Source organism: Triticum aestivum, chromosome 5B, assembly GCF_018294505.1.
Source record: "Triticum aestivum cultivar Chinese Spring chromosome 5B, IWGSC CS RefSeq v2.1, whole genome shotgun sequence".
NCBI classification, from domain to species: domain Eukaryota; kingdom Viridiplantae; phylum Streptophyta; class Magnoliopsida; order Poales; family Poaceae; genus Triticum; species Triticum aestivum.
The window spans coordinates 694,331,769-694,354,519 of NC_057807.1; the positions used below are offsets into that span (position 1 = coordinate 694,331,769).

General features: G+C 44.1%; 1 protein-coding gene and 2 non-coding genes across 3 annotated transcripts; 2 read left to right on the plus strand and 1 right to left on the minus strand.

Annotated features, from left to right (window-relative positions):
• The first annotated feature begins 1,337 nt into the window (after positions 1 to 1,337).
• Positions 1,338 to 1,411, plus strand: TRNAV-CAC (transfer RNA valine (anticodon CAC)). The gene has a single exon. It is a non-coding gene; the product is annotated as a tRNA-Val (tRNA).
• Positions 1,412 to 13,556: 12,145 nt separating this feature from the next.
• On the plus strand, positions 13,557 to 13,630 carry TRNAV-CAC (transfer RNA valine (anticodon CAC)). Its single transcript has one exon. It is a non-coding gene; the product is annotated as a tRNA-Val (tRNA).
• Positions 13,631 to 14,584: 954 nt separating this feature from the next.
• LOC123114304 (aspartokinase 1, chloroplastic) lies at positions 14,585 to 20,535 on the minus strand. The gene is made up of 13 exons (XM_044535734.1): positions 19,898 to 20,535; positions 19,719 to 19,801; positions 19,582 to 19,622; positions 17,795 to 17,949; positions 17,019 to 17,168; positions 16,846 to 16,941; positions 16,484 to 16,600; positions 16,096 to 16,215; positions 15,921 to 16,013; positions 15,626 to 15,742; positions 15,380 to 15,496; positions 15,186 to 15,248; positions 14,585 to 15,096 (listed from the first exon to the last, which is right to left on the minus strand). The coding sequence occupies exons 1-13, from the start codon at positions 20,255 to 20,257 to the stop codon at positions 14,929 to 14,931; spliced, it is 1,680 nt and encodes a 559-aa protein (XP_044391669.1). The 5' UTR covers positions 20,258 to 20,535; the 3' UTR covers positions 14,585 to 14,928.
• Positions 20,536 to 22,751: the final 2,216 nt, after the last annotated feature.

The following is a 22,751-nucleotide window of genomic DNA, read 5'->3' on the forward strand; positions in this document are numbered from 1 at the left end:
AACTTGCAACTAGTGGCCACGAATAAAAACACACACACACGCCCTAGTTGCGAGTCGATGGGCAACTTGCAACTGGGGACCCCCCTTGACAGAAACACACACACACCTCTGCCTAGTTACGAGTTGATGATAAACTTGCAACTGAAGACCAAGAATAAAAAACAAAACACACACACACAGAGACCAGACGAACATCAACCTACACACACTAGCAGCCGCAGAAAGGATCAACACCACTAAAAAGAAGCGAACAACAGACTGAAAAGAGGGGCGATCATACAGGGCTTCGTATATCCTACAAGCGTACTTGGGCTTGTGCGTGGAAAATGTCCGGGCCGGAATGCAAGTGGCCTTCATCAAACAAAAAAGAGAAGAAAGAAAACGTGCGACAAAAAAAAGAACGGGATGTGAGCGGGACAACAGATGGGCCGCGCCTCCCGTCGCTATGAAGCTCTCCACCTGGAGGAAGCACGAATCGTCGCGCGGCTGGATCGGACGGTCTAAAAAGTGAATGAGACCAATTAGTTTCTCATTCGAATGAGTTTTAGCAAATCCGTATTTTTAAAGCCCATGCAAGTTAATTGAAACAGACTTTAAATTTTTAAAGTGTGCACACCCTCTATTTTATTTCTAGGTCCGCCACGCTGTCCACCGATGAGGTGGGCTGCCGAAAAAACCACACACAGTGATACGATCTCAGGACGGGCCGCGTGCTCGATCAGAGAATCAAGAGAATTCAAAATCTTCCATCTCTCAAAAAATTAAATTTAAAACCTTCCCTGCGGTCATCGCTGCCGTGGCAACAAAAGCCAGCGAGTGACGAAGTGAGGCACTCCCCTTCTGCGATGCACATGCTGCCGAGGCGGGCATCTGACGAACCATCGCCGACTCCTGCAATGGCGCCGCCGCCGAGCTAGCAACCAAGGGAGCAGCCTCCCACTGTCTCCGAACACAAAGAACAGGAACACACGCACACATGCACGCTGCACCTTACCATTACTTTTACGATTAGTTAACTTAGTCCGGCGAGAGTAACCGCATCGAGACTGACCGCCGGCAAAGGGCCACGTCATGGCTTGGACGAAGGGCGAGCCGCAACCCGGCGCACCAGATCAGCCGCCATGGCCTCGTCAGATCCATGAACTCCATCTCACCAGATCAGATGCCGGAGTATATATTCCTCGTGACCTAAAACGTCTTAGCAAAGAGGTGAAAGGAGAATCAGCAAAAGGGAGGTTATAGCACGACTGCACGGCATGCATATTCACGCTGGGTATTCTACATAAGAGAGTATAACAACACTCATATAGCTTCCCCTCGAGCCATCAAACAGCAGCGTCTGGGTGGTGTAGTTGGTTATCACGTTAGTCTCACACACTAAAGGTCCCCAGTTCGAACCTGGGCTCAGACAAATAACTTTTATTTTATTTATTTTATTTTATTTTGAATTTGAATTTGCACTTGCAGCTATACTCTTACAGAAAACCTATCTATTTTAACTTGCACCAAACTTTGCTTCACCTTTTGAACAAAAAAAATTGTGGCAATATTAATATTCTGGGCCAAAGCTTCAGCTGAAAGAACATCTTAAACCATATCCAAACGTGTATTACACACGGCGATGAACTTCCCCTTTCTATTAGTTCCCCTCAGAATGCCTGGATTGAAAGAAGCATCAACGTTTATTTTTAACACAATCACCTGTTAGAGGAGCCCATATCTCCTTTCTCACACTTGCATTAGGAACTGCAGCACACCTAAAATTTGAGAATAAAACTTTAATTGCCATCCCAGATCTTTCTGGGACTGCACCTGAATATCATGGCTAACCGCAACAAGCTCTGGCAATGGGACTTGTCCCAAAATCAGTGAATGATCAGGGCTTGAGTACAACAATTCCTCTATAACAGACTGACCTCAACGATGAACAAGAAAAGTTTTCTCAATTAACTCATGAATACCCAATGCTTGCCATATGTGCTTTTGCTCGACTACACTTGAACATGAGATGCTTAATGTCTTCAGCTCCAATCTCACAGGTTGGGCATTGCTCGCTCACTTTGATATGGCGGTTTGCCAGTGCAACCTGACAAGGAATAGTATCATGCATAGTGTCGGGGAACGTTGCAGAAAATAAAATTTTTCCTACGGTTTCACCAAGATCCATCTATGAGTTCATCTAAGCAACGAGTGAAAGGAGAGATGCATCTACATACCATTTTGTAGATCGCGAGCGGAAGCGTTCAAAAGAACGGAGTTGAGGTAGTCGTTCTCGTCGTGATCCTATCACCGGAGATCCTAGCGCCGAACGGACGGCACCTCCGCGTTCAACACACGTACGGTCAGCGTGACATCTCCTCCGTCTTGATCCAGCAAGGGAGAAGGAGAGGTTGATGATGATCCAGCAGCACGACGGCGTGGTGGTGGATGCAGCAGAACTCCGGCAGGGCTTCGCCAAGCTGCTCCGGGAGGAGGACGAGGTGTAGCAGGGGGAGGAAGGTGCCAAGACTCGGGGTGCCGCTGCCCTCCCCCCTGCCCTCCTTTATATAGGCCCCCAGGGGGGGCGCCGGCCCTGGGAGATGCAATCTCCCAAGGGGGCGGCGGCCAGGGGGGGTGGAGTGCCCCCCAAGCCAAGTGGTGCCCCTCCCCCACGCCCCACCTAGGGTTTCCAACCCTAGGCGCAGGGGGGCCAAGGGGGGGCGCACCAGCCCACTAGGGGCTGGTTCCCCTCCCACTTCAGCCCACGGGGCCCTCCAGGATAGGTGGCCCCACCCGGTGGACCCCCGGGACCCTTCCGGTGGTCCCGGTACAATACCTGGTGACCCCGAAACTTTCCCGATGGCCGAAACGGCACTTTCTATATAGTTTTCTTTACCTCCGGACCATTCCGGAACTCCTCGTGACGTCCGGGATCTCATCCGGGACTCCGAACAACATTCGGTTTGCTGCATACTCATATTCATACAACCCTAGCGTCACCGAACCTTAAGTGTGTAGACCCTACGGGTTCGGGAGACATGCAGACATGACCGAGACAGCTCTCCGGTCAATAACCAACAGCGGGATCTGGATACCCATGTTGGCTCCCACATACTCCTCGATGATCTCATCGGATGAACCACGATGTCGAGGGTTCAAGCAATCCCGTATACTATTCCCTTTATCAGACGGTATGTTACTTGCCCGAGACTCGATCGTCGGTATCCCAATACCTCGTTCAGTCTCGTTACCGGCAAGTCACTTTACTCGTACCGTAATGCATGATCCCGTGACCAGACACTTGGTCACTTTGAGCTCATTATGATGATGCACTACCGAGTGGGCCCAGTGATACCTCTCCGTAACACGGAGTGACAAATCCCAGTCTCGGTCCGTGTCAACCCAACAGACACTTTCGGAGATACCTGTAGTGCACCTTTATAGTCACCCAGTTACGTTGTGACGTTTGGTACACCCAAAGCACTCCTACGGTATCCGGGAGTTACACGATCTCATGGTCTAAGGAAGAGATACTTGACATTGGAAAAGCTCTAGCAAAACGAACTACACGATCTTGTGCTATGCTTAGGAATGGGTCTTGTCCATCACATCATTCTCCTAATGATGTGATCCCGTTGTCAATGACATCTAATGTCCATAGTCAGGAAACCATGACTATATGTTGACCAACGAGCTAGTCAACTAGAGGCTTACTAGGGACGTATTGTGGTCTATGTATTCACACGTGTATTACGATTTCCGGATAATACAATTATAGCATGAATAAAAGACAATTATCATGAACAAGGAAATATAATAATAATTCTTTTATTATTGCCTCTAGGGCATATTTCCAACAGTCTCCCACTTGCACTAGAGTCAATAATCTAGTTACATTGTGATGAATCGAACACCCATAGAGTTCTGGTGTTGATCATGTTTTGCTCGCGAGAGAGGTTAGTCAACGGATCTGCGACATTCAGATCCGTATGTACTTTGCAAATATCTATGTCTCCATCTTGAACATTTTCACGAATGGAGTTGAAGCGACGCTTGATGTGCCTGGTCTTCTTGTGAAACCTGGGCTCCTTGGCAAGGGCAATAGCTCCAGTGTTGTCACAGAAGAGTTTGATCGGCCCCGACGCATTGGGTATGACTCATAGGTCGGTGATGAACTCCTTCACCCAAATTGCTTCATGCGCTGCCTCCGAGGCTGCCATGTACTCCGCTTCACATGTAGATCTCGCCACGACGCTTTGCTTGCAGCTGCACCAGCTTACTGCTCCAACATTCAACATATACACGTATCCGGTTTGTGACTTAGAGTCATCCAGATCTGTGTCGAAGCTAGCGTCGACGTAACCCTTTACGACGAGCTCTTCGTCACCTCCATAAACGAGAAACATGTCCTTTGTCCTTTTCAGGTACTTCAGGATATTCTTGACCGCTGTCCAGTGTTCCTTGCCGGGATTACTTTGGTACCTTCCTACCAAACTTACGGCAAGGTTTACATTAGGTCGGGTACACAGCATGGCATACATAATAGATCCTATGGCTGAGGCATAGGGGATGACGCTCATCTCTTCTTTATCTTTTGCCGTGGTCGGGCATTGAGCCGAGCTCAATCTCACACCTTGCAGTACAGGCAAGAACCCTTTCTTGGACTGACCCATTTTGAACTTCTTCAAAATCTTATCAAGGTATGTGCTTTGTGAATGACCTATGAAGCGTCTCGATCTATCCCTATAGATCTTGATGCCTAATATGTAAGCAGCTTCTCCAAGGTCCTTCATTGAAAAACACTTATTCAAGTAGGCCTTAATGTTGTCCAAGAATTCTATATCATTTCCCATCAAAAGTATGTCATCTACATATAATATGAGAAATGCTACAGAGCTCCCACTCACTTTCTTGTAAACACAGACTTCTCCATAAGTCTGCGTAAACCCAAACGCTTTGATCATCTCATCAAAGCGAATGTTCCAACTCCGAGATGCTTGCACCAGCCCATAAATGGATCGCTGGAGCTTGCACACTTTGTTAGCATTCTTAGGATCGACAAAACCTTCCGGCTGCATCATATACAACTCTTCCTTAAGATAGCCGTTAAGGAATGCCGTTTTGACGTCCATCTGTCATATCTCATAATCATAGTATGCGGCAATTGCTAACATGGTTCGGACGGACTTAAGCTTCGCTACGGGAGAGAAAGTCTCATCGTAGTCAACCCCTTGAACTTGTCGATAACCCTTAGCAACAAGTCGAGCTTTATAGATGGTGACATTACCATCCGCATCCGTCTTCTTCTTAAAGATCCATTTGTTTTCTATCGCTCGCCGATCATCGGGCAAGTCAGTCAAAGTCCATACTTTGTTTTCATACATGGATTCTATCTTGGATTGCATGGCTTCTAGCCATTTGTTGGAATCTAGGCCCGCCATCGCTTCTTCATAGTTCGAAGGTTAATCATTGTCTAACAACATGATTTCCAGGACAGGGTTGCCATACCACTCTGGTGTGGAACGTGTCCTTTTGGACCTACGAAGTTTAGTAGCAACTTGATCAGAAGTACCTTGATCATCATCATTAATTTCCTCTCCAGTCGGTGTAGGCATCACAGGAACGTTTTCCTGAGCTGCACTACTTTCCGGTTCAAGAGGTAGTACTTCATCGAGTTCTACTTTCCTCCAATTTACTCCTTTCGAGAGAAACTCTTTTTCCAGAAAGGATCCGTTCTTGGCAACAAAGATCTTGCCCTCGGATCTTAAGTAGAAGGTATACCCAATGGTTTCCTTAGGGTATCCTATGAAGACGCATTTTTCCGACTTGGGTTCGAGCTTTTCAGGTTGAAGTTTCTTGACATAAGCATCGCATCCCCAAACTTTTAGAAACGACAGCTTAGGTTTCTTCCCAAACCATAATTCATACGGTGTCATCTCAACGGATTTAGACGGTGCCCTATTTAAAGTGAATGTAGTTGTCTCTAGAGCGTATCCCCAAAATGATAGCGGTAAATCGGTAAGAGACATCATAGATCGCACCATATCCAATAGAGTGCGATTACGACGTTCGGACACACCGTTACGCTGAGGTGTTCCAGGCGGCGTGAGTTGTGAAACGATTCCACATTTTCTTAAGTGTGTACCAAATTCGTGACTTAAATATTCTCCTCCATGATCCGATCGTAAGAATTTTATCTTTCAGTCACGTTGATTCTCTACTTCATTCTGAAATTCCTTGAACTTTTCAAAGGTCTCAGACTTGTGTTTCATCAAGTAGACATACCCATATCTACTCAAGTCATCAGTGAGAGTGAGAACATAACGATATCCTCCGCGAGCCTCAACGCTCATTGGACCGCACACATCGGTATGTATGATTTCCAATAAGTTGGTTGCTCGCTCCATTGTTCCGGAGAACGGAGTCTTGGTCATTTTACCCATGAGGCATGGTTCGCACGTGTCAAATGATTCATAATCGAGAGACTCTAAAAGTCCATCAGTATGGAGCTTCTTCATGCTCTTGACACCTATGTGACCAAGGCGACAGTGCCACAAGTATGTGGGACTATCGTTTTCAACTTTACATCTTTTGGTATTCACACTATGAATATGTGTAACATTACGTTCGAGATTCATTAAGAATAAACCATTGACCATCGGGGCATGACCATAAAATATATCTCTCATATAAATAGAACAACCATTATTCTCAGATTTAAATGAGTAGCCATCTCGTATCAAACGAGATCCAGATACAATGTTCATGCTCAAACTTGGCACTAAATAACAATTATTGAGGTTTAAAACTAATCCCGTAGGTAAATGTAGAGGTAGCGTGCCGACGGCGATCACATCGACCTTGGAACCATTCCCGACGCGCATCGTCACCTCGTCCTTCGCGAGTCTCCGCTTATTCCGCAGCTCCTGCTGTGAGTTACAAATGTGAGCAACGGCACCGGTATCAAATACCCAGGAGTTACTACGAGTACTGGTAAGGTACACATCAATTATATGTATATCAAATATACCTTTAGTGTTGCCGGCCTTCTTGTCCGCTAAGTATTTGGGCCAGTTCCGCTTCTAGTGACCCTTCCCTTTGCAATAAAAGCACTCAGTCTCAGGCTTGGGTCCATTCTTTGACTTCTTCCCGGCAACTGGCTTACCGGGCGCGGCAACATCTTTGCCGTCCTTCTTGAAGTTCTTCTTACCCTTGCCCTTCTTGAACTTAGTGGTCTTATTGACCATCAACACTTGATGTTCTTTCTTGATTTCAACCTCTGCTGACTTCAGCATTGAAAATACTTCAGGAATGGTCTTCACCATCCCCTGCATATTGTAGTTCAACACAAAGCTCTTGTAGCTCGGTGGGAGCGACTGAAGGATTCTGTCAATGACCGCCTCATCCGGGAGGTTGATCTCCAGCTGGGACAGGCGATTGTGCAACCCAGAAATTTTGAGTATGTGCTCACTGACAGAATTGTTTTCCTCCATCTTACAACTATAGAACTTGTCGGAGACTTCATATCTCTCGACCCGGGCATGAGCTTGGAAAACCATTTTCAGCTCCTCGAACATCTCATATGCTCCATGTTTCTCAAAACGCTTTTGGAGCCCCGGTTCTAAGCTGTAAAGCATGCTGCACTGAACGAGGGAGTAATCATCAGCACGTGATTGCCAAGTGTTCATAACGTCTTGGTTCTCTGGGATGGGTGCTTCACCTAGCGGTGCATCTAGGATATAATCTTTCTTGGCTGCTATGAGGATGATCCTCAGGTTCTGGACCCAGTCCGAATAGTTGCTGCCATCATCTTTCAGCTTGGTTTTCTCTAGGAACGCGTTGAAGTTCATGTTGACATGAGCGTTGGCCATTTGATCTACAAGACATATTTTGCAAAAAATTTAGACTAAGTTCATGATAATTAAGTTCATCTAATCAAATTATTTAATGAACTCCCACTCAGATTAGACATCCCTCTAGTCATCTAAGTGTTACACGATCCGAGTCGACTAGGCCGTGTCCGATCATCACGTGAGACGGACTAGTCATCATCGGTGAACATCTCCATGTTGATCGTATCTTCCATACGACTCATGTTCGACCTTTCGGTCTCTGTGTTCCGAGGCCATGTCTGTACATGCTAGGCTCGTCAAGTTAACCCTAAGTGTTCTGCATGTGTAAATCTGTCTTACACCCGTTGTATGTGAACGTAAGGATCTATCACACCCGATCATCACGTGGTGCTTCGAAACGACGAACTTTAGCAACGGTGCACAGTTAGGGGGAACACTTTCTTGAAATTATTATAAGGGATCATCTTATTTACTACCGTCGTTCTAAGTAAACAAGATGCATAAAACATAATAAACATCACATGCAATTATATAGTAGTGACATGATATGGCCAATATCATATAGCTCCTTCGATCTCCATCTTCGGGGCTCCATGATCATCTTCGTCATCGGCATGACACCATGATCTCCATCATCATGATCTCCATCATTGTGACTTCATGAAGTTGTCACGCCAACGACTACTTCTACTTCTATGGCTAACGCGTTTAGCAATAAAGTAAAGTAATTTACATGGCGTTCTTCAATGACACGCAGGTCATACAAAAATAAAGACAACTCCTATGGCTCCTGCCGTTTGTCATACTCATCAACATGCAAGTCGTGATTCCTATTACAAGAACATGATCTCATACATCACAATATATCATTCATCATTCATCACAACTTCTGGCCATATCACATCACATGACAATTGCTGCAAAAACAAGTTAGACGTCCTCTAATTGTTGTTGCATCTTTTACGTGGCTGCAATTGGGTTCTAGCAAGAACGTTTTCTTACCTACGAATAACCACAACGTGATTTTGTCAACTTCTATTTACCCTTCATAAGGACCCTTTTCATCTACTCCGCTCCAACTAAAGTAGGAGAGACAGACACCCGCTAGCCACCTTATGCAACTAGTGCATGTCAGTCGGTGGAACCTGTCTCACGTAAGCGTACGTGTAAGGTCGGTCCGGGCCACTTCATCCCACAATACCGCTGAAGCAAGAAAAGACTAGTAGCGGCAAGCAAGTTGACAAGATCTACGCCCACAACAAAATTGTGTTCTACTCGTGCAATAGAGAACTACGCATAGACCTAGCTCATGATGCCACTGTTGGGGAATGTTGCAGAAAATAAAAATTTTCCTACGGTTTCACCAAGATCCATCTATGAGTTCATCTAAGCAACGAGTGAAAGGAGAGATGCATCTACATAACACTTTGTAGATCGCGAGCGGAAGCGTTCAAAAGAACGGGGTTGAGGTAGTCATTCTCGACGTGATCCTATCACCGGAGATCCTAGCGCCGAACGGACGGCACCTCCGCGTTCAACACACGTACGGTCAGCGTGACGTCTCCTCCGTCTTTATCCAGCAAGGGGGAGGGAGAGGTTGATGATGATCCAGCAGCACGACAGCGTGGTGGTGGATGCAGCAGAACTCCGGCAGGGCTTCGCCAAGCTGCTGCGGGAGGAGGACGAGGTGTAGCAGGGGGAGGAAGGTGCCAAGACTCGGGGTGCCGCTGCCCTCCCCCCTGCCCTCCTTTATATAGGCCCCCAGGGGGGGCGCCGGCCCTGGGAGATGCAATCTCCCAAGGGGGCGGCGGCCAGGGGGGGTGGAGTGCCCCCCAAGCCAAGTGGTGCCCCTCCCCCACGCCCCACCTAGGGTTTCCAACCCTAGGCGCAGGGGGGCCAAGGGGGGGCGCACCAGCCCACTAGGGGCTGGTTCCCCTCCCACTTCAGCCCACGGGGCCCTCCAGGATAGGTGGCCCCACCCGGTGGACCCCCGGGACCCTTCCGGTGGTCCCGGTACAATACCTGGTGACCCCGAAACTTTCCCGATGGCCGAAACGGCACTTTCTATATAGTTTTCTTTACCTCCGGACCATTCCGGAACTCCTCGTGACGTCCGGGATCTCATCCGGGACTCCGAACAACATTCGGTTTGCTGCATACTCATATTCATACAACCCTAGCGTCACCGAACCTTAAGTGTGTAGACCCTACGGGTTCGGGAGACATGCAGACATGACCGAGACAGCTCTCCGGTCAATAACCAACAGCGGGATCTGGATACCCATGTTGGATAACCATCAGACGGTATGTTACTTGCCCGAGACTCGATCGTCGTATCCCAATACCTCGTTCAGTCTTGTTACCGGCAAGTCACTTTACTCGTACCGTAATGCATGATCCCGTGACCAGACACTTGGTCACTTTGAGCTCATTATGATGATGCACTACCGAGTGGGCCCAGTGATACCTCTCCGTAACACGGAGTGACAAATCCCAGTCTCGATCCGTGTCAACCCAACAGACACTTTCGAAGATACCTGTATTGCACCTTTATAGTCACCCAGTTACGTTGTGACGTTTGGTACACCCAAAGCACTCCTACGGTATCCGGGAGTTACACGATCTCATGGTGTAAGGAAGAGATACTTGACATTGGAAAAGCTCTAGCAAAACGAACTACACGATCTTGTGCTATGCTTAGGAATGGGTCTTGTCCATCACATCATTCTCCTAATGATGTGATCCCGTTGTCAATGACATCTAATGTCCATAGTCAGGAAACCATGACTATCTGTTGACCAACGAGCTAGTCAACTAGAGGCTTACTAGGGACGTATTGTGGTCTATGTATTTACACGTGTATTACGATTTCCGGATAATACAATTATAGCATGAATAAAAGACAATTATCATGAACAAGGAAATATAATAATAATCCTTTTATTATTGCCTCTAGGGCATATTTCCAACACATAGTTCTCCAAAGAAAGATTTTTACCTTGGCTAGCACTTTGAGACCCCAGATCTTATCCCAAGTTGGATGTGGTTTCATACCCAATGCTTGATGGCCTATGTTTAATCTTCGGCCATATTGGCCCTCCCCTTCTCATAATATGCTGAACGCACAAAAGAGGTGTCCGTATGAGTTAGGTTCCAAGAAACAAAGTCTTGCATGGCAGAAGATGATAAAGGATACCAACAATCCTTTGAACATCCACTTGCCAAAAAGTCGGTCTCACTAGATCCACATCCCAGTGATTTGTGTTGGGATCAATAAGGTCGCTCACCCGATTAAAAATGTTCTGGCCCCTTCTAGTTATAACTTCACGTGATGCAATATTTGGGATCCATTTGTCTTTCCAGATATCAATATTAGTTCCATCTCCCTCACGCCATATATGACCATGTTTTGGTATATTAATCCCAGCTCATATACTTTGCCATGTAAAAGAGCTCCTTTTTTTCAACTCCACGTTCAACAAATCTCCTTGTGGTGTAGCAACTTTGTTCGCCTTGAAGATGGCTTTGGGTTGATCTTTGTATTCATTTTGTCAGAATCTGCTGAATAAATTAATAAAGATGGTTGCATGCATCATTTTCATGCAGAGACCGAAGGCAATCCTCCTTTTCGAAAAAAAAAGTATCACAAGTGACTCCAATAACACATATAACGAAAAGGAGTTATTAGTGTTCTAAAGGTCCCTGCCTACACAGCGAACCCCTAAAGCACAAAACAAACTAATTTTGGAAGGACAAGAATGCGAGAATAAACATATAATAGCATTTTCTAGGTTAAAGGTGCAACATGCAAACTTCTACTATTCGGTCGACAAGTAAATAAACTGCGAGGAATACATGTGCACCAAAATAAGCAAGTTCAGCTGCCTCATCAAAAGTCAAGTAAGGTACTGGTATCATATTTGCATAAATATTTGGATCACACATCAACACTGCAAAATTGCATAGATTACTATAAGTCAACCACCCATTATTCATTGCTTTTAAGTTTATTTGGGCAGCATGCAGCATGCTACAACCATCATTCACGGCATCCTACACGGGCCCTAGCCTCACGGCCTCGCACAGGACCACACACATGCACTGGTGAAGCTATGTACAACTCTGGGGGGCAACCCCCCCCCCCCCTCCCTCCTCCCCCAGCTTTGGACCAAACTGTGAGGAATTTTTTGGGGGAAGGGCTTAGATGAGATTTTTTTGCATTTTGCATCCTCAAACACCCATGTTTTAGCCTTAGCCCACCAGCAGTTTCTACCTGCCTAATGCCTTCTTCAGCTCGTCGTCCTTGAATGGTTTCTTCTTGTTGTGGTTCCACAGTGTCGCCGCCGCCTCCGCCACGCCAAAGTTACCGAGCTTCAGCTGCGGTGGGTCTTTGGCGCCACCAACCAAGGTGTTGCAATTTTTGTTGAATCCTAGTGGTGTGGTGTATGAGAGGACTTCGGTTCTTCCATCTGTCAGCTTGAACAACTTCCCTTCAAAGTTGGTGAAGGCGAAGACGTACGTGTTGTTGTTGCAAACGGAAACCTTGGGGGCAGCCCCACCCTTGCCTACCAACTCCTCTTCGGCTCACCATGGTGGAGGCTGGTTGTCCTTGGTCAGCTTGACCAGTAGCACGGCCGTTGTTTGACCTTCTCTGGATGTGGGCCCAATAGCTTGGCATGCATAGTCTACATGAACGTCGTGTATGAGTCGGACAGAACATTGAACTTCACCACTTCTTGAGGGCTACAACCAAAATAAAAATAAATAAAAGAGAGTTATATAATTATAATATTAAAGCAATACTAACAAAAGAATGTAATTGGGTAGAAAATGGTAAGATGTCTTATGGGAGAAAGGAGGGAGGACCACGAACCTCAGTGGGAAATGCAAAATGAGATACAGTTTTGCTAAAGCACATCTAGATGTGCTCCAAGTATTGCATATCTAAATCCGGTATTAGCAGGAGTTTTAGATATAGCTCTCGGTTGAACCTATTGAGCATCATCTAAGAGATAAGAGGAGGTAAGAGGATAATTCAATCCTAGCTGTTGATTGGTCGGGGCAATTTTGATCATACAAATATGGTAAGTACAACAATATATAAGCCGTCGAACACTGTAGTCTGTAGCTCTTTCTGACATTGCTCCGTTACACAAAGGGGGAGCATAGGACTAGAAGAGGCAACGAAATTCACATGTGGGTTGTGTCATTTTCATCATCACCAAATGTTGTTTGTCAAACTTCTGTTAGCAATGGTATATTGACATAGTGTATTGTCTCAATGGTAGATTGGTATCATTTTTTGCAATGGTACACTGATATTGTCTATCTTTTCCAATGGTGGGTTTGATAAATATAAAATATTTTGCAATATGGAAGATATATAGTATCCATCTTTTCCAATGGTAGATTGACATTGTCTATCTTTTCCAATGGTAGATTTATAAATATATCATATTTTACAAGATGGAAGGTTTATATTATCTATCTAATTTTCCAATGGTAAATTGATAATTTTCCCCAAAAATTATATACCCATCTGTGCTACCGTGTATAGTTGCCAGCCAAGCGCTAAGTAGATGCAAAGCATGAGTATGAGAGAGTCTAAAGTAATTATATTCTGCATTTAAGCTTGTTGCTTTGTTAGAGCGGCACAAAGTAAGTAGATGCAAACTATCTATGACTCTATTCATATAGCTCTATTTCGAATCAGCAAACAAAAGTGTCTGGGTGGTGTAGTTGGTTATCACGTTAGTCTCACACACTAAAGGTCCCCAGTTCGAACCTGGGCTCAGACATCTATTTCAGTTTTTTGCCTTTTTTTTTTCTCCAAATTTTGTGTTGGTTTGTACATTTTACATTTTGTTCGAACTTCCAGCATATTCTGCTTCACGTTTCTAACATAAGAACCTAGTCTCGGGCACTTATTTCCTTTTCATTATTTTTGGTAAAGTTCGCATCGTTTTTGCCTTTTTTTTTTCTCCAAATTTTGTGTTGGTTTGTACATTTTACATTTTGTTCGAACTTCCAGCATATTCTGCTTCACGTTTCTAACATAAGAACCTAGTCTCGGGCACTTATTTCCTTTTCATTATTTTTGGTAAAGTTCGCATCGTTTTTGCCTTTTTTTTTCTCCAAATTTTGTGTTGGTTTGTACATTTTACATTTTGTTCGAACTTCCAGCATATTCTGCTTCACGTTTCTAACATAAGAACCTAGTCTCGGGCACTTATTTCCTTTTCATTATTTTTGGTAAAGTTCGCATCGTTTCGGTTTTGTCATATGCTGTATGTTTTAACATCCATCAGATCTTGCTTCACATTTTCAGCAAACTTATAATCTGCTATCTGGAAGAAGAAGAAAAGTGCGGCAAGCCCCAAAATTCTTTTTTATGCAGTTTTCAGCTTCTCCATTTTCTTTCCTTTCTGTATATCTAAGAATCAGTGAGCTTGAATTTTTTTTTAAAAAAATTCAGTGAGCTTGCAGTTTATTTACAGGTAGTACCTCAACGAATCTAACTTCTCTGGTCCACACATATACTCCCTCTGTTCCTAAATATATGACATTTTTTGAAGTTCAACCTCTGTTCCTAAATATATGACATCTTGTTTTTGCAGTTCAAAACGTCTTATATTATTATGTTGCAGATTCAGTGGCAAGTAATCTACCCGACAAGACCAATGTGACGGCTTGTCAGATTTACAAGTCCATCGACAAAAAAAACAGTCCCCACGCTCACCATGCCATAGATATCAAAGACAAAAACAATAATTATTCGCTAATATAAATAGGAGGAACAACACACATACTATTTAGTATTTGGTAGAAGACACCCAAGGATAAGTTCATAGGGGCTCCTCACAATGGTTAAGTTCAGCAAGTAGGACGCCTCACAATCACATACATTGATTGGGCTACCATATGCTAGCACTCGAAGAATCATGCCGCTCACTCTTACAACACCAATGATAGCTATAATACCGCTCGTGCAACACCAATGAATCAGCTCAGGTGGCCTAAATAATCCAAGGTCGAATCACCCTCTTAACCTAAGAACGGCGCATCCGTTGCTGGAAGTAGAAAAAAGCGACGTCGACTAGTTTCCGTTGATGGCACCATTCGAGCTTACTAGGACTGGAGCCCTCTTCTGCGCAAGGTCCGCTTCCTCTACTTCTGACAAGAAACCGTTCTCAAAGAATGCCGAGTGGAGGGCTTGCACGCACTGCTTCGCCTCGCTGTCATTCACCACCAAGGAGATGTTCACCTGCTCATATGCACAGTTGGAAACCGTCGTTCCCTTTGACATGTGTAGAAAACAAAGTTCGTTCCATTTTGGCAAAGCAGGTATTATACCTTGGACGCCCCTTGCGAAATCATCTGAACATTAACACCATTTCTGCGTAGAACATTGAACGCCTGGCATGCAAGCAGTGAATGTAAACGCTATAATGCAAAATGATCAACTGAAGCACTTAAAATATTTGGTGAGCATTCTAACGCATTACCACATCGTGCATTATGTTAAGATAAAGATTGCGTAGTCATACCTTCTCAAGAATCAGAGACGATCTCTGCACATTCCCTATCAGGGAAATGATTGATCTGTGCTGTAGGAGATGAACAACCGCAATCTTTTCAAGCTCTTCAACTACATGATCAAGCTCCTGCCACATCATCGCCACAAAACAATGAAACAAGAGCATATATAAAAAAACACAGCGGTAGGACAGTCCCAAGCAGTATTGTTGGCAGAGAACTGAACATAAAAGTGGAATAGGGTCCCAAGTTTTTACCTGCTGGATCAATTCACGACTCCACAGTTTTGATGGATCTAGTGTCAATGATATGCTGACTTCACTAGTAGCCACAGAATCAACAGAGATACCCAAATCTTCAAATATTGAGAAGACCTGCGCAAAAACAATATAGTAAGAAAAAAACAGATATAACTGTAGGAAAAAGGGGCCACAAGACTGTTGCTATGTTTACCTTTGCAGAGAAGACCTGCATAGAAAGTCAAAAACGGCGTACAATAAAAGAAAGCGTATAGCTATAGGGAAAGAGAGCCACAAGACTGTTGTTATTTACCTTTGCTAGAAAGCCATACTGTCCGAGCATCCTTGTGCTCACTATATCCAGCATGGTAATATTTGATTTCAGGACAATGCTGGTTAATATGCTCTGCAAAATAATGTCCAATCAGGGATCAGTAGCAATTGCACATTGACGAATCAAAATATACTGACACAGTCATGTAACAAACCTTGCGCATATCTCTTGTTTTAGTGATCACAGTGCCAGGTGCATGACGGTTATATGAGTTCTTCACTCGAACTGGGATACCACCTTCCCTGGCTGGTCGCATGGATTGGGGATGCAAAACCTAATAGTTGGTGGACGTATTTGAGTAAGTGTTATATAATGGTAGAACGATACTTGCTAAATCACCTAGTAACACAAGAAACACATAGAACAAAAAGTATCAATGCTGTAAAGGTCCCAGCTTACACACCCAACCCCTGAACCACAAAACTAACTAATTTTGAAATGCCAAGAATTGAGAATAAACATATATTAGCATTTTCTAAGGTAATAAGGTGCAACAGCGAAGCTTCCACTATTCAGTCAACAAGTAAATAAACAAGGAATACCTGTGCACCAAAATAAGCAAGTTCAGCTGCCTCATCAAAAGTCAAGTAGGGTACTGCTACCGCGTTTGCATAAATATTTGGATCACACGTCAACACACCGTCTACATCCTTCCAAACCTGTTGCAGATTTCAAAAATTGAGTTACAGCTCACAGCACAGCAAAATATAGCAGATGCACTACAGGTCCACCACTATTCATAGCTTAAGTTTATTTGGTTAAACATCTGGACAACTTAGCAGCGGAAGCATAATTAACCAAATCCAAATACAAAGCTTTTGGACGCAGCTTAGAATGTGGAGTTTCAGTAGCAACTGGCCTTTCATCAGATAATTCAAATATAACACTCAAATAGAAAACAAACCTGAATTTCTCTTAACCCCAAGGCTTTGCCAATGGTTGTAGCGGTCAAGTCACTGCCGCCCCTTCCTAACGTTGTGACCGCACAAGATTTCCATCCCTGTTATTTGTATGGCATGATTATAATCACAAACAAAGCAAAATGCTCTTGCGCATGAATGGCATAACATTACACACCTTCCCAAGGAAACCAGTCACTATAGGAATAGCAGGGTCATCAATCCAATCTCCATGTAGCCTCTTTGCAACAGCAGGATAAGTTGCTTCGAGAATATCGGCATTTGTGAAATCGTCAGTGGTTATAAAGCCAAGATCAAAAGCATCATACTGCAAACAAGAAAAATAATAGTTAAGACATTGTTGGAATGAAATATCATTGTTATTTGTGGAACATATCTAATTACAGGTAGTTGTGAAATTCATTATATGCTCCAACCCAATGTCAGATAGTTGTGGGCTATCATCATATCTACTAACAGCATATTAATACAGCAAGTTCATCTGACTCGTTGCATGGCTGGGACCTTTTGGTAGTTCATGGAACCAATGTTGCCGTATTGCGGTACAATTAATCAACTTGATGAAATTAGTTTCATCAGTCAACTAGAAGCAGAAGCAACAGAATATATACAAGGAAAGACTCAGGAGTTCATTTTTCCATGCTAGCGACATACAAATAACCCCTTCTGGACATATTCTGTCTAAGTGCATTACTTTCAACAGGTCCAAACATTTATGCTGCAAAACAAAGTTGTAACCAAACCATTGTTTATAAGGCGACCTAAGGCGAGCAGCACCCGCTCTAGCGCCTAGGCAGACGCATAAGCGCCTAACGTGGGCATATTTGTAAGGCGCTGCCAGGGCGCCTTCTCGCCTAAGCGTCTAAGGCAGGACTCCATAAAAACAATGAACCGAACTACTAAATTGTTGCTTGCTAGAACAGAAGTATGTACCTGTCGTGCCTTCTTCCCTAGTTTATTCAAATATGCAGAAAATATTCTTGTAGACATGCATTCACCAAAGGAAACAAGGTAATCTCGTGTCCTAAGAGTCAGCTCTTTCATCATAGCAACACCCTTGAGCAGTTGCTCCAACTCGTCCAAAAAACCTGTTGATTGAACAGTGAAAATGTGTTGTTTGTATAGTACTCCCTCCATCCCAAAATTCTTGTCTTAGATTTGTCTAAATACGGATGTATCAAGTCACATTTTAGTATTAGATACATCCGTATCTAGGCAAATCTATGACAAAATATTAAGAACGGAGGGAGTACTACAGAAGACACTTTCATGAAAGACGAAATGAATGCTAAAAGTGCTGAATTAGCCCAAAAGATGCAAGTCAACAAACAACGGCTAAATGCTAAAGAATCAATGACCACAGCTTGTGCTGGTGTTACGAATAAGGATCCAGCGTACCACACTTCAGATTGTCTGAATTTTTATGTGTTGGGGAGCACATCAACTATGGGACTTTCAGGTTTGAATTACTGACCATTTCACATGCTCTATATCTTCCACATTAGTCAAGGGGTATGTGCGTGAACTGAAATTTGCATGCCACGCTTGCTGTGTTTACATTAATCCAATGTTTTATGTAGATTTTAGAAGATAAAAAATCTATATTAACAGAGCTTGTTCCACAGGGAAATCTGCGACGCATTGTGAAACTGATTGAACATCATTAGTAGACCACTAATTTGTTCAGCTGTACACTGAGGTCAATGTATTAAATAATGTCATCCAAGTGAGGGGGGGAAAGTTAAAAACCAACTGTGGTCCAACCACTAATCTATAGAATACAAAAGCTGTCCCTATTGAATATAGAACAAAAAGGCTGAAAAGGATGTGAATAGATGACAATGACCTCCAGGCTTCTCACCATCATACATAATTTAAAGGGAAAATGGGTGTATCTATGTTCATTTACAACCCACCATCGAAAATGGTGGCACACCACGACAGAAGAAAAAAGAGAACAGTTTGTGTAGCTAAAGGAAAAAAAGATAGATGTCCCCATCAGGATAAGAGCAGCTTAAGCAGACCGGACCCTTACTTATTGTACATAAAAAACTTGGTGTTGATTGATTCTCACTTCATCATGTGCAAAAAACGCAGACACAGCCTGTGGTATTAATAGATCCTTCTATGGCCTTTTATAAAATAATAAGCTATGGTCTGTATAATTTGGGCCACCAGGACCTCAAAATGGGAAACATTCTGCTGACACTCAAAATATACATTCACTGGCTTAAGAATTCAAATTGCCAGTATTAACTTCATATTATGAAAATGGGTGAGGTGGGCATTGGGTAATTCTATGAACCAAAAACCTTGTCGTTCCTCAATTATCCCAAAGTGGAAAGAATATTTGCAGAGTTTTCAGCACAAGGAGATGGTCAGATAAACAGAAAGATGTACTACATAGGGATTGTGTGCAAGGACACAAATAGGAAAATGGACGCTGAAGGGGAAAATCAGATGCAAGCCAAAACAGAAGTCTTACTTAATCTTCTTAAAACAAACAGAACAGACATATTAAACAGAAAGATTCAGCTACTTTATGGAATTACTGATGAACCGCAAGTGGCGAAAGGCGATTTTACTTGCTTATCATTCGGTGGGTGGATCTCTAACTACCAAAGAAAAAGGCATGACTTGGAGAATTCCATGTTAGCTTTGCAGAACAAGTATTGACTTTGAGCCAACAACTGAAAAAGGGGAAAGCAACCGTGGCATACCTGAAACAATGGAGCTATCTAGGCCAAGCTCATCGATGGTCCTGAGCAGAGCAAAGCAGCGAACACTCAGGATATGCACACTCCCAAACCAGGCTTGAAGCAAAAGGGGATCGCAAGATCGCAAAATCAAGACGCACCTGAGATGGAGCTCCTTGATGACGGCGAGCTCGTAGATTTCCGACGCCTTGGGGGCGCCGCAGCTCACCGCCTTCTCTCCGGCCTACACAGGTCCAACACCCAAGCAAATTCAGCACGGAACGGAGCCACCGAAAGGCCAGAATTTTCACGGAGCGGGAAATGGCAACAACAGCAGTACCAGGAGGAGGTTGTTGGTGGTCTTCCCCATGGCGGAGAGGACGACGACGGGCGTCTCCTCGGGGAAGCTGAGGACGAGGTCGGCCACCTCCCGCATCCGCGCGGCCGACGCCAGCGACGAGCCGCCGAACTTCATCACGACGGTGAACCCCGCCGCTGCCCCGGCTCCATCCGCCGCCTCGCCCTTCCTGATAGTGGTGGCCGCCGCTGCGGCCGCCCCGCTCTGGCAGCGGAGCACCAGCCCCCTCCGCGCACAGCATTGCCCACCCGGCCTAGCGATGGCGCACAGCGAGGCCCTCTCCCTCCCGAGCTTGGAGACGGCCGCCGGAGAGTCCCGCGCGAGACGCAGCGCGGTCGCCATGGAGATGTCCGGATCTCTTGGCTCGGGGCCGGACGCAGAAACTCGTGGACGCCGCGGTTCGGGCGGGCCGGGGACGAGACGGGCTGGACGGGCCCGGCGGCGTCGATCTGCTGGCGCGGGAGCTCCGTGGAAGTGGCCGGCGGCGGAGGACGCGGCGGGAGGCGAGGGCCGCGACGGCGGGGCGGGGGTGGGAGGGCGAAACCCTAGCCGCCGCTTGTCGCGCACGGGGGAGAGGGGGGAGAGAGAGAGGGGCTAGCGGCGGCGCAAAGCTTCGGGGGAGTGATGAGGAGGAGAACCCTGCGGCTGCGGGCGGCCGGGGGGTTTGGGGGGCACGCGGTGGCAGCCGCAGGTAATTACTTCGCAAAGCCGGGGTGCGTTTCTGGAAATGGGGTGCTTTTTCTGTGGGAGGGACTATAATTCAAATTCAAATTCAAATTCAAATGAACCGCATAATCATGATGTAAAAAAGTACTCCCCCCATCAGCTCGCAAAAACGTCTCATATTTATGGGACGGAGGGGGCACTTATCAAACACGTAACGATGTCTACATGTTTATCACGAAGAATCCTGAAGAGACGAGCGCCATCAACAAACGGTAGCGAGAGAAAGTAGGGTTTCACCTTTTAGGATGGACACTTCACACGGTGGCCTATAGATTGAAATTTCATACACTTGTACAAAATATCTATTTTGGTTGCACCTAAACTTCTTAATGTTGAATTCTAGATATCTTTGTCAAATAGTTTTTGCTAGATCCATGTGTCATGAAAGCACTCTACCTGCGTTGATATGTAGTGACATCACTAGAAACTACACATGTAAAAGCACATTACTAGGACACCAAGGAATGGAGTTGTACTGAAGCTCATTGTAACAAACTATTCTTTAACAACCCAATATTGATTCAATTTAGCACTAAAATATATTTGTAAAATAAGTAGGTGAACTATTTGGTCAAATTTGTAATCTAATATAAGAGGATTTAAATTTTTTTAATGATATCGGTTATACCAAAGAATGATGTCTATGTAATATTATCAAATAATGTGGTGATAAAAACAACATACATTAGTATATATTTGAGTATGATTTGGTAAATGGTTTGATATAAATAGAAAATCCGCGTCCACGGCTTACGACCTCACGTCAATGGCTGGCTACATGATCAAAGATACAATATGGTACATTGATTTGTTCATTGGTTGTTGATTATAAGAAGATTTTGTGTCATCTCTATCTCTCGGGGGAGTTTTTTTTAAGTCTCTCAGGGTAGTTGGTAGCCTGATATTCAGGTTTATTTTGATCCGTTTATTTTTCCTCAACTTTCACCATCCCCTCGTCTCACTTCCCGCCACCCTTTCTCATTGGATCTTTCTCACTTTTACTAGAAAAACCAAATCACATTAAAGAGTATAAGATCTTGTTTCGTGCTTGCTTTGGCATGTGGTGATTTAATTCAATCACGTAATAAATAGGTAATTGAGAATTCAAAAATCACATCGTATATGTGAGATCACCTTGCTAAAAGACAGACATAAGAAAATTTTCTGGATAATCTTTCAATGTGCTTACATTTATCATTGTTATTATCTCTACTATTAAATGAGAATCACACTTTACCAATACAACAAAATGACATATGTTTTTACTTATCTTACCAAATATATTTTTGTATCTTATCAAATCACATATATCTCTACTATTAAAGTGAAGTTGGCAGGCCGGTACACACAGTTTAATTTTGTCTACATGGTTTATTTTCGCCTTCACCTTCCACCACCATCCCCATGCTGGTTTTTCATATGTTGCACATTCCCAACAATTTTCTCCCAACTGAACCCTACTTTTTGTTTTCTATACCATTTTTTGACCATCCTTCTTATCTCATCTCTTAAAAGGGGAGTTGGTAGCCCGGTATCCAAGTTTATTTTCGCTGGTTTATTTTCACCTCACCTCCCACCATCCCCTCCCATCGGTTTATTTTCACCTCATCTCCCACCATCCCCTCCCACCGGTTTATTTTCGCCTCACCTCCCACCACCCCTTCCCACTAGATTTTTCTCCCTCTCATTAAAAAATCAAGTCCTGTTAAAATGGGGAGATCTTGTTTCGTGCTTGCTTCGGCAGGTGCTGATTCAATTCAATCACGTAAATAATAGGTAGGAATTCAGATATCGCACCATATATGTGAAATCACCTTCCTAAAAGACATGCATAGGATTTTCCTCGATAACCTTCCAATGTGCTAACATTTATTATTGCGAAGATCTATTTCTGATACAAACAACTGAGAATCACAACTTTATTAATGAGAACCACAACTTTACTGATACAAACAAAAATAGCATACTTCTTTCTTATCTTATCAAATCAAATATATTTTCTTATCTTACCAAATCACATGTATCTCTACTATTAAAGGGGAGTTGATAGGCTGGTTCATACGTCACCAACGTATCTATAATTTTTTTATTGTTCCATGATATTATATTA